The sequence below is a fragment of the Anabrus simplex genome, chromosome 11 (assembly GCF_040414725.1).
Source record: "Anabrus simplex isolate iqAnaSimp1 chromosome 11, ASM4041472v1, whole genome shotgun sequence".
Taxonomy (NCBI): Eukaryota; Metazoa; Arthropoda; class Insecta; order Orthoptera; family Tettigoniidae; genus Anabrus; species Anabrus simplex.
In genome coordinates, this window is record NC_090275.1 from 121,287,825 (window position 1) to 121,300,799 (window position 12,975).

General features: G+C 36.4%; 1 protein-coding gene across 2 annotated transcripts in view; it reads right to left on the minus strand.

Moving 5' to 3' along the window:
* LOC136883075 (uncharacterized) overlaps nucleotides 1-12,975 on the minus strand; it is a 361,554-nt gene that overhangs the window by 125,035 nt on the left and 223,544 nt on the right. For both annotated transcript variants that reach the window (XM_067155245.2, XM_067155244.2), the window contains exon 7: nucleotides 3,153-3,308. In XM_067155245.2, the coding sequence (XP_067011346.1) occupies nucleotides 3,153-3,308 (156 nt within the window). The remainder of the gene's footprint in view (nucleotides 1-3,152; nucleotides 3,309-12,975) is intronic.

Below are 12,975 nucleotides of genomic sequence, written 5' to 3' on the forward strand. Positions count from 1 at the left end.
AATCACCATCATTCCCCCACCCTTCGGCCCCGCCTTAAGCCACTTCCCAACTTCCCTCCCCTCCCTTCGCACGCCATCCGCTCCACCGGGTTGTTCCTCCCTTCACCAGCTTTCCTTTCCCCCCTGTTTCTTGTCAATCCCATTACTCTAGTTGCACACCACTGGTCAAGTCGTTCACTTTGCGTGCAAGATGAGTACTCATTCTTATTTCTTTTTCTTTGTTTTTTGCCATTCCTTTCTTAAAACTTTTGCATTAATTCTAATTTTTTTCATCGTCAGGTTCTATTGGTTCCAACTTGGATTGGGAATTCTCCTCATATCACAGGAAGAATCCATTACAATATAAGAAGTCGCATGGTTTTGCCTACATTTAATTTCTGTATCAGAAATATTGGACCTTAACCAATGTTCAACATTAAGTTTTCTAACTGAAGATGCACTTGAAATATAGAACTCAACAGAAGCATCTGGACTTTGTATTCAGACCGGCATCCTACACTTTTAATGTGCAATTTTAGAGTATGCACTAAAAAAAGGGCAATATTTTAATCATCATTGTAGAAAATTGCTGTGATTCTCACAGTCTAATTGCAACATATATGAAATTTTATTTGTCATTGATCAGTACAACATAATTTTATCTATCAACATTTCATCCACTCCACAATTTCATATGTATATTACTGCACCACATACACAGTTCACTCTTAAATTTTATTTCCACAATGTAATTTTGTTTTAGGACATCGGCAAATCAAAAGTGTATCTTATTTAGGCTGATGATGACCCACATAGGGTCGAAACTAGTCCCTCGTTAACATAGTGTAATGTATTTATAGACATTGCAATTATTGTATAGTATTGAGTAGGAGGAATAAACTTTGTAAAATTGTATGTAAAGTCACTTGCAGATGGCGAAATAGTGAAAGAGTGTTTGGTTGACACAGCTAAACTTCTCTGCCCCACAGAAGCAAGCGGGTTTGAAAATGTCCGTCCTCCCCGCTAAACAGTGACACGTTGTATGATGTACGTCGACAATTAATTAATGCGGTGAAGGATTTCATCCCCTTTTCAATCGCCTTGGATGAGTCCAGAGATATATCGGATAGTGCACATTTTTTTTCCCCCCAGGGAGTAGACAGTAACCTCCACAATACAGGGGACTTTTTAGATATTGTGTCCATTAACAACAACAACAACAACACCACCACAAGTATTTACATCCTTAGAGCCGTAGAAGATGTCATTGATGCAGTCAGTTTGGATTGGAATAAATTGGTATCGGTTACGACGGATGGTGCACCGACAATGCAAGGAAACAAAATGGGATTCATTGCCTTGTTACAAAATAAACTTGGGCATAATGAGACCACGTTTCCCAGAATTAATTTATTGCATTTTGCACCAACAAGCGCTTTGTGCGAAGTCAACCAAGTTAGGATATGTCACGGAAGTTGTTGCACGCACTGTAAACTTGACGCACCGGTAGTTTAGGAAATTTCTGAGGGAAGGAGATGAAGAGTATGGTGAGATTATGTATGGCTTAGCCGCTTTAAGGTTTTAAGCAGGTTTTTTGAGTTGAGACTCATCTCAGTTAACTTCTTAAATGAGAAAAACAAACATGAGTCCAAATTAGAAGATTCTCAGTGGTTCCTAGTTGATATTACCAATCATTATGAATGCTCTCAACGTTACTATGCAAGGTGAAAACAACATAATGTTTGATATAGTCAAGAAAGTGGAAGCTTTCAATAGAAAACTTGTACTTTGGGAAACCCAACTCAAGTGCGGGGAACGTAGGGCATTTTCCAACATTGGACTCTGTTTGTGAATGTGCTGCATGTTTCAGTATGGTAATCGTAGACATCAAGGAACAGTTTACAGAATGATTCCAAGATATTAATATCCTATCTCCTCTTCTACAAACATTTGTGAGACCATTGACTGTTTCAGGGTCAATAATGCTCCTGCTCACTTGCCTTTGAGACAAGTTCTTCCTCGTCAAAAGTACGAAAGAATTATATGAACATTTCCTGTGAGTAGACTTCTCACTCCTCCATTATGAGGCTGCCAAAGCTCTCTCAATATTTGGTTCATCATATGTTTGTGAGAGGCTTTTCTCTGTAATGAAACTTCACAAGCCACGGTTGCGTGAGAGATTATCTGACGAAAACTTGCGCTTGTCTGTGTGCTGGACATTGGTTTCATCATTGTTTCGACAAAGCATTGATAAGATACAGTAGCATTTCGTATGTGATATCTTGTTAAATAGAATGTGTGGTCACAGGTTTACTCGAACAAGGACATATCGTATGGATGTGTATTTATTTATTGTATATTAAACCACAATAAAATAATAAAATAATAATAATGTGTTTATGGGCACGTCCACAGACTGCCGGCAAGTAGACTGATACACAAGATTCTCACCTACATAGAACATCTAAAAAATATTCCATGGGTACAGGAAGTGAAGAAGGATCTGGAAAAAGCCCATATGGACTCAACTGACACTGCAGACAGAAACCTCTACAGGAAAAAATTAATGGATGGAAAGTGCCACCAGAGAACGAAGTGAAAAAGAAGACTGGAGCAAAGTGGACTGAAGAACGAAAAAGGATCCACGGAAAAAGGAGCTATTTGGCAACTCAGAAAACAGAATCGTTAGAGCTTTGCATGATCCATTGGGTCCATATGCACATAATAATAATAATAATAATAATAATAATAATAATAATAATAATAATAATAATAATAATAAAAAATTGTGGGGTGTGCAGTTTTGTGATGTGAAAGATAATTTTACTGACTATCATTAAGGATGTTGATGTTGTGTCTAAGTGGATAAAATTCTTTGCACTAGTTCCTAAACAAAAAGTGACAAATATCTCCCGGCTCATATATTATAAGCATATCTAGTGGACTGTTAGGAAGAACTATTGTGATATTTTTGACATGTCCTGCAGAGATTTTTTAAGGCAGTAGATTACTAGATGAAGCTAAATATGTTTCAAAATACCAAAGCAATAGGGTTTAAGACATAAATGTGTATGAGTTTTGACTGAAAATGGCATTTAATAAAAATGGTGGAATTTATTCAAACATGTCAATGAAAAGTTGTAACCCTAGCTCCAAGCCAAACAGTTCCCTACCTGGTTGCCCTTCACCTTGATGAGTTCCTTGGTGCGGTCTACGATAAAGAAATATTCATCCTCGTCATAGTAGACCACATCTCCAGTATGTAGCCAGCCGTCCTCATCCACAGTCTCACGAGTGGCTTCCTTATTGTTAAGATAGCCCATCATCACCTGTGAAGCAGATAAATATATTGTTAATTGATACCATTCACTAGCAAAATTTGAATTACAGCATTGTTTACAGAATCCTACAAAGTATCAGTTCTTACATTTTCAGTAAATACTACGTTGTTCCCTGAGGGCATTTTCTGAAATACAAGGTTTTCTGGAGAGAAAAGCAGGTACAGGCTGTGGCCATCAGTGCGAGAGTGGCAACCTCTGTTCAGTGTATCAAAACTATTTATGATTAAATAATGTTCAGTAAATATGTGAAAACAACACATTATACCTGAAGATCGTTTCAATTTATCAATATTAATCAATAATGATTGGCATTTAGGGCAGTCGCCCAGGTGGCAGATTCCCTATCTGTTGTTTTCCTAGCCTTTTCTTAAATGATTTCAAAGAAATTGGAAATTTAATGAATATGTCCCTTGGTTAGTTATTCCAATCCCTAACTCCCCTTCCTATAAATGAATATTTGCCCCAATTTGTCTTCTTGAATTCCAACTTTATCTATATATTGTGATCTTTCCTACTTTTAAAGACACCACTCAAACGTATTTGTCTACTAATGTCATTCTGCGCCATCTCTCCACTAACAGCTCAGAACATACCACTTACAAGTAACTATTCTCGTTTTGGTTCCATATTGAAGATGACATATATCACAAATATTATTATAGTATTTATAGATCCACCTTTTCAATACAATACATTGATATAATACAATAGATTCCCTATCTGTTGTTTTCCTATCCTTTTCTTAAATGATTTCAAAGAAATTGGAAATTTATTGAATATGTCCCTTGGTTAGTAAGAGGCAACTAAAAGGGGCCCCACGGGCTCTGAACTTTGGAGTGTGGGTTGGCGACCACGGGGCCCTTAGCTGAGTCCTGATATTGCTTCCACTTACTTGTGCCGGGCTCCTCACTTTCATCTATCCTATCTGACCTCTCTTGATCAACTCTTGTTCTTTTCCGACCCTTACGCTATTAGGTTTGCGAGGGCTAGGGAGTCTTTCATTTTCACGCCCTTCGTGGCCCTTGTCTTCCTATGGCCGATATCCTCATTTTTCGAAGTGTCGGATCCCTTCCATTTTTTTCCACTCCACAAATTCATCATTCATCAATCCATATTTCATTAATCATCCTTCCAGATCACATCTGGAATGGTAAACCCTGACTACGGTCAGAAACATTGATCATTGATCAGATAATCAGCCAAATATGATTAGTCTTCTCACGAATAAATCCACCGGTTTGGACATACAAAATCAGCAGGTCCAAACAAAGACACCACTCGGATACGGTGGGGTGTCACATAGAAGATCAAGGCGAGTCGGAGCGCCTGGAAGCCCAACAGATGATATGCAGACACATACGGTTAAGAAAAGACTGAAATTCAACAAACCAGGACAATTTTCATTTTTTGCAACATTAAATATCAATTCAATTATGAAAGTTGGCAAGTTAAAACATTTAACAGATGTATTGGACCAGCATAAGATAGTAATAACAGCTCTTCAAGAATTGCGCAATACAGATCAGGACCCATTAGAATCGGGAGGATATCGCCTTTACAAAGGTCCTCCAGGGAAAAGAGTGATTAAGAATGTTCCTCAATTTGGAGTAGGATTCTTGGTCCATAACAGAATATTAGATTCAATTGAAGCTTTTTCTTCGACCTCCCCAAGAATGGCACTCCTAACAGTTAAAGTAGAGAATAAAACATACACATTGATAAATGTCCATGCCCCAACAAATGACAAAAATAACAAAGAAAAGGAAGAAACAGAAAAAATTTGGGAAGAATTGGACCAGTTGATTTCAGGTATCTCTGATACACATATTAAAATTTTACTTGGTGACTTTAATGCTAAAATAGGAAAAGAAAAACAATTTCATTCAGTAGTGGGTAAATGGCCAGCGCATAAATTTACAAATAAAAATGGTCAAAAATTAATTGATCTTTGTATAGATCATGGATTAATTTTGGGATCTACAAGGTTTGAAAGAAGACCACACAAACTAATGACTTGGAAATGCCCTAATATTAAATTGGGGGAGTTCCAGATTGACCGTGTGGCCATGCACAAGAATTATCACAAAGAAATTTATAATGTGAAAGTACTCCGTGGGGTAGACATAGATTCAGATCACTATAGTTCCTAGATTAAAATAAAATTAATGCCAAAAAAGAAGAACAAAATATCCAAATCCAATAGGAGGAAGAAGTATGACCCTAGTTATTTAATTAATAATAAACTGTATTTTGAAAGGTCTAAAACTCCTCTAAGCGACAATTTGGGGATGGTAATTGAAAAATGAAAAACCATAGCTGAAGAAATTGCTCCTGTTAAAAAGCAAAAGAAACATGCTTGGTGGAATGTGGAGAGTGACACAGCGATTCAAAACAGGCACAAAACTTGGTTGAATGATCAACAAAAGAGAACAGAAAAGTCCCGTGAAGAACTAAATAATGCTAGAAAACAAACAGCCAAAATAATCAGAAGGGTTAAGAGAAATTATCATAAAGAATCATTAAACGCCATAGATGAAGCATTCATACAACATAAGATGAGGGATTTTTATAAAATGTTTTGACAATACCAATCAAACTATACTTCACCAACACTTATGATGAGAAATACAAATGGAAAACTGGCACATAGTAACCAAGAGAATGCAGAAATTTTAGCTCAATACTTTCAAGAATTACTTAATAGCGAAGAACCAACACAACACCTAGAGTATGACCTTCATTCAAAAAATAAAACACCAATAGAAAAGGTTATACCACCAGATTACAACGAAGTGTTGAAAGCCATCGATTCACTTAAAAATTACGAAGCTTCAGGGGAGAATCAACTAACTGCAGAAATATGGAAATATGGAACAAACCATTCAGAATTTACATAAATACCTCATAGACATTTGGAATACTGAAAAATTGCCCGAAGAGTGGAATATGGCAATAATACACCCTTTACATAAAAAAGGTGATAGATCAGATCCCAACAATTATCGGGGGATATCATTGCTGGATATCACTTACAAAATTTTTTCAAAGTTATTATACATGAGAATTCAAGAACAACTTGACTGTGAACTTGGAGAATACCAAGGAGGCTTTCGTCCAGGGAGAAGTTGTCCAGATCAAATTATCAGTTTAAAGTGGATTATGAAGCATCATAGGGTTAGAAACAAAAAGTTAGTTATCACTTTTGTTGATTTTAAAAAGGCGTATGATAGTATCCATCGTGAGTCATTATTGAATATCCTAAAAGAATTTGGTTTTCATCCAAAACTTATTCGCCTTATTGGAATTACCCTTAAGAACACAAAATCTAAAGTCAGATTTAGAAATGAACTCTCAAAGCCATTTGACATTAATACTGAACTTCGGCAGGGAGATGGACTCTCACCATTATTGTTTAATTGTGTGTTGGAAAAAATCATGCGGGAATGGAATAAGATGTATCAACCTAACATCAAGATTGGCAGAAAAATAAGACTCAATTGTTTAGCATTCGCTGATGATCTTGCACTACTTGCTAATGATATGGAAGAAGCTCAATTGCAAGTAGAAGAACTTTATAACATAGCAAGAAAAGTTGGATTGCAAATTACATATCAAAAAACAGAAATAATGCCAACCTTCCCTGTTACAGCACCAACCATTGCCTTAGCCAATACCAAACAAATTAAAATTGTGAATAAGTTTAAATATCTTGGTGAAATTATAACTTGGAACACCAACGAAAAAATATCAATAGAAAGCAGAACATTCAAGTTAAAAAAAAGCACAACGAATTACATGGCCAACGAACAAGAAAAAATCTCTTTCAATAAATGCTAAACTTCAACATTACTGTTCCATCATTAAACCTGAAGCGACTTATGCTTGTGAAACACTATTTAAATTGAACACCAAAGCAACAACTGATACACTGCAAAAGGTTGACAGAAGGATACTCAGAACAATCATTAATAGAAAACATCCAGTGGATGGACAATGGAGATTATTGCCTAATGCAGTGGTTTGTGGGGAAAGTGAATCTATAACAGATATGATGAGAAAAAGAAGAATTGCCTTTTTCTGTCATCTTTCTAGAGTAAATGATAATAGGATAATAAAACAACTATTTAATTACTTTTGGAAAAGTAAAACAAAAAATAATTGGTTTAAAGAAGTTCAGAATGATTTAGAAGAGCTGAATATTACAATGAAGCAAATTCAAAATAGAGAAGAAAAAAGGATTCTCAAGAACAAACAAATAAAATTGTCATTAAAAACTGTACAACACAAACAATATGTCATATCTGATGAAGAAAGGGCAGCCAGGTCAGCCAGAATGAAGAGGTTTTGGGAAAGGAAGAAGATGATGCAAGCTAAATCTTCAGTTAATTCTTTGTTAACGTAAATGTATTTGGGTTTGATTTAAGTGCTCCAAAGTGGGCGTAAACTATGTAAATAAATAAATAATAATATTTGTGACATATTGATTTCATGTTAACAATTTTGATAAGGACAATGTCCTAATTTTTAAAATTGTATTGTATTGAATAGGTGGATGAATAATAAAACATACAAGTGTTATTTAATACAAATATTTTCAATACGGACCCAGAAATGAATTTTATCACATGTAATTATCAGATGTAACATACCACTTAGTCGAGCACCTCGTCTTCTTTCTCCCAAGCCTTCCCAGCCCAAACTTTGCAACATTTTTTTTTAACGCTACCGGTACCCTTTTGATGGAAATCACCCAGAAAAAATCGAGCTGCTTTTCTTTGGATTTTTTCCAGTTCATGAATCAAGTAATCCTGGCAAGGGTCCCGTACACTGGAACCATACTCTAGTTGGGGTCTTACCAGAGACTTATATGCCCTCTCCTTTACATCTTTACTATAACCCCGAAACACATACCATTTCCTGCTGTTCATCTCACAATATTATCAAGGTCATTTTGCAGTTGCTCACAATCTTGTAACTTATTTATTACTCTGTAAAGAATAACATCATCCGCAAAAAGCCTTATCTCTGATTCCACTTGTTTACTCATATCATTTATATAAATAAGAAAACATAAAGGTCCAATAATACTGCTTTGAGGAATTCCCCTCTTAATTATTACAGGGTCAGATAAAGCCTCGCCTACTCTAATTCTCGGAGATCTATTTTCTAGAAATATAGCCACCCATTCAGTCACTCTTTTGTCTAGTCCAGTTGCACTCATTTTAGCCAGTAGTCTCCCATGATCCATCCTATCAAATGCTTTAGATAGGTCAATCGCGATACAGTCCATTTGACCTGATTCCAAGATATCTGCTATATTTTGCTGGAATCCTACAAGTTGAGCTTCAGTGGAATTACCTTTCCTAAACACAAACTGCCTTCTATCATACCAATTATTAATTTCAATTTTGTCTGGCAGAAGGAAAGTTATTAAATTTATTTACAAATAGAGTGAAATGTTTCATTCTATCAATCATACTTTTGAAAAATTTATTTTATTTTGTCAATTGATTAATATTATTAAGAAGTGTAAAAGCATTTATGTTAAAAACCTGTATCCACTTGAATAATTGTTGAAAAGTTATAACTAGCAAATTTACCTGTGCTTTGCTACGGTATTCTACATTGTATATCTATGAAATTACTGTACACGTAGCGAGTAAGATTTTATTAAATTGCATGTATCTCATCATTAACCGAGGAACACCATGGGGAATTCCTCATATGTTCTTTCTCATGTAAAGTGCAAATTAGGGAGTTTTGATATAATAGCAGGCCCCCTTTCCTACTACAAGTAACAGTCAAGTTGGAGAGTTTTGATTATAGTGCCAGGACCCTTGCCTACTGCCAGACAAAATTGAGTTGTGGTGTTATCATTATAATGATAAGTCCCCTTTACCCAGTGCCAGTCAAATCGAGTTGCAGATTTCTCGTTACAATGGCAACCCACTTTCCTAATACCAGTCACAGTCTCAGTGTACATAATGACAATTGTCTCCTACTGACAGTCACAATCGATTTGTCTTCTTCTTCAAGTGCCACATCTCGTCCCCTAGACGTAGGAAGTTTGTTCATGTGTTGACCAGACGTAGCATCTCAACAGCTTTTGCCTGACTTAGAGATTTAGATTATCATCACAAAAGAATGATCTCATCTTTTGGAAAGATGATCTGGAAATCTCAATACGGCATCTGATCTCTTTTTCAGGGTCCAGATTGTTTGTATATATTTGTACTTCCTACAATGATAGGCTGCTTAAGTCTGACAAAGTATACCTTAACACTTGAATATTGAATGTATGTTTAACCATGGAGAGTTTTCTGGAGTTACTCCTCATTTGCGGTACTATAGAGGTGATTTCTAACAATTTGGGTGGAGCCTTTAATAGCCAAGATGGCTAAATCACAGTACAGATTCTTGGGAATGCCCACACTTTTGTATGAACTCAACTAAGAATTTTTTATATGAACCATATCTTGCTCCGATGATAGGTTCTACAACCCTTATACAGGAGACGTTGTATGATTCTTTGAAGTAGCTGATGGTTGGTTCATAGATGGCTTGCTTCTCTGCGTCTACCTCTGCTGGCTGTCTGGAGTTGAACTCACATCTAATGGTGGGGTCCAGAATACCGTATAATCTCGAATATCACCCGCACTGTTTTTTTGAAAATATCGCTTCCAAAATTAGGTGCGTGTCTTATTTAAAATTTTGGGAAATTTATCTTTCTGAATTCACGTAAATCGGGCATCACCACTGGCACGGCTTGGCAACAATGCTCTCTCCGCTCGCATTATATGCTACTTCCGCACGTGGCGTCAGTCTCACGCACGTTCTCGGAGTGTCAACAAGACTTCCACAAAGTGTTTGTGATCTTTTACTGCGAGTGAGAAACTGAAAGTAGTTCGGGAAGCCGAAATTATTGGAAGTCGTGCCACCGGTAGGAAATACGATATTGACGAGTCGTGTATTCGCGATTGGAGAAAGAAGGAAAATGTGCTATTAACATGTAGTGGTAATCGTAGAGCTTTCCATGGAGTGAGTGTACAGTTTCCAGAAATTGAAAAAAACTTCATAAATGTGTGACAGAAGGGCGGGAATTGGAATATGGTGTGTCAACCGAAATGCGTCAGCTAAAGGCATTAGAGATTGCAAAGGAACTTTCATCGGAAGGGTTTAAGACAAGCTGAGGATGGGTTTGTAATTTTTATAAAAGTAATGGGTTGAGCGTACGAAGGCGTACCTCAATTTTGCAGCGTCTTCCTGGTGCCTACGATGAGAAGTTATTGTCGTTTCAGCGTCACATAATTTTGTTGTAGAAGGAAAATGCGTATTTGCTTTCCCAAATTGGCAAAGCAGATCAGACATCAGTCTACTTTGAAATGCCAGTGGACAGGACTATGAATGTTAAGTATGCGAAAAGTGTTACTATTTGAACAGATGGTAATGAAAAACAGTGGTGTACAGTAATGTTGTGTATTCTCGTGGATGGAACCAAATTGCCGCCGTACACTTTTCTCAAGAGAAAGACGCTTCCTAAAAATCTACCTGCTGGTATTCTCGACAGTTACCGCCACACAACAGACGCTGTGAAGAAACATATCAAGGATGGGAAAACCTACCTAGCAGTCATTCCAGGCAAGATGACGTCTATCCTACAGCCGCTGGATGTCTGCGTGAACCATCCATTTAAGCAGCCTTGAAACAGCTCTATACAGAATGGATGGCAGCTGATAATCACACACTGACGCCAACTGGTCGCATTCAGCGCCCGGAAGTTCAGCTGCTGTGTTCGTGGAGTTTGACAGCATGGAATCATATCCCTGGAGACCTCATATGGAAGAGCTTCAGGAAATGTTCCGAGTTGGTACTGATGATGATGATGATGAATGAACTCGGATATCGTTCTGGAAATGTTTGTTTACTTTTATTTGTATTTTCTAATCATCTTATGTGTGTTAGTAAAGATTGTAAATAATTTTGACTCCACTTTTTTAAATTGAAGACTACAAACCTAAATTTATAAACATTGAAAACCACATGCAAATTCTAAGTATTAACCCCAAGAGCCCCTTACTCAACATAATGGAAGAATTTTACATCAGTCTAAATCAGTATGCTAATCCAAACTTCAATTTAAATGAAATTACAGATAGAATTAATATTCTTTTCAATGCAGTCATTCCTTCCCTAAAAAACAATTACCTAAAAAGAATCAAAAAACAAGACCCAATACACATTAAAGAACCACCAGAAAACACCCCCGCTCCACTCCTACTCCCTCAACAGCCGCTCCTCCTACCCCTCCAACCTTCCCCTCCGCAGCCACAAGCAGCAGCTTCAGACACACACGGAACAGTGCTCAACGTGCTCCCGAATAGCACACACCAAGTGTCAACAACTACAGTAAGTACACGCACACCTATTCCCATGTTAAAAAGACATTCCAACTTGGCAGACGCAAAATTTCTTACACTTCATTTCTATTTTACAGATACAAAATACGTCCAACCACACAAAGTGAAGAAGGGAGCTTTCACGCTATTCACATAACATAAGATATCAAAAGTTAAAATCAAGTAATATGTAATGACGTTTGACAAAATCAAATAACATAAAGAATACGGGAAGCACGTCACTAGAACAACAATTTATCAATACTTTTACATATCCTATCAAATGTAATGGTAAAACCAGTTTTAAAATAAACTGCAAGCACTGTGTATAGATCAACAAAGTTCCGCACTAAACACTGGACAACAACCTTGATTTTAACATAAGTGTTCATGTTTCAAGAAACTTATACCATTATACCACCAATAAACGAACACGGCTGATTATATGTCATAACATAGTTACATAAATACAATACGCCGCATGAATTCATTTGTACTTCAAAATGTTTTATTCATCTAGTCATAAGTTTTAATGTGGAACAGTGGACATTTATAATTTAAGAATATTGTATATAATAGCATTGGAAAGTTTTAACTCTCACATCAATTAATGTAGACGAAGATAAGACGAAGAACATTCGCAAATTGCTAATGTTTTTTAACCCATGCTATGTGACACTTTTATAATTTAAGAATGTATTTTTAACTTATATCATTCATGTACATATAGTAGCGTTAAGCTTTAATCTTCATATCAGTTAACGTAGACGATTACTTAAACTAGTACAAAGAACATTCGTAAATGACAATGTTTTACCCATACTATGTGACATTCTTATTGTGATGTTTTAATTGCATGCTGAAGATGACCTTCACAAGGTCGAAACCGGTACTTTAGAACAACAACTTATAATAATAAAGTATTGATTAGGTGGAAGCTTCAAAAGTTCATATTTGTGAGCCTTGATTATATTCGACAGGAGTCCTGGCACCAGCTTTTACCCTGTCCCTCCCCACATCTCATTAACTCCTCTGATGAGGTTGACATCCAGTCGTAAAAACTCACTATGATTCTAAACAAAGAGTCAAGCATTACTTGTGGGAAAGTACAGTGCTGTTTAAAACAAAATATTGGTTGTCATTCAGGCTGTTCTTCAAAACAATCTTGGAAGTGTTCAGATGTACTCTTGTACTTCTGGAACTCTTATGTTATATAAATGAAAATACTCTGTAAATACAGTCAGAAATAATTCCCTGTA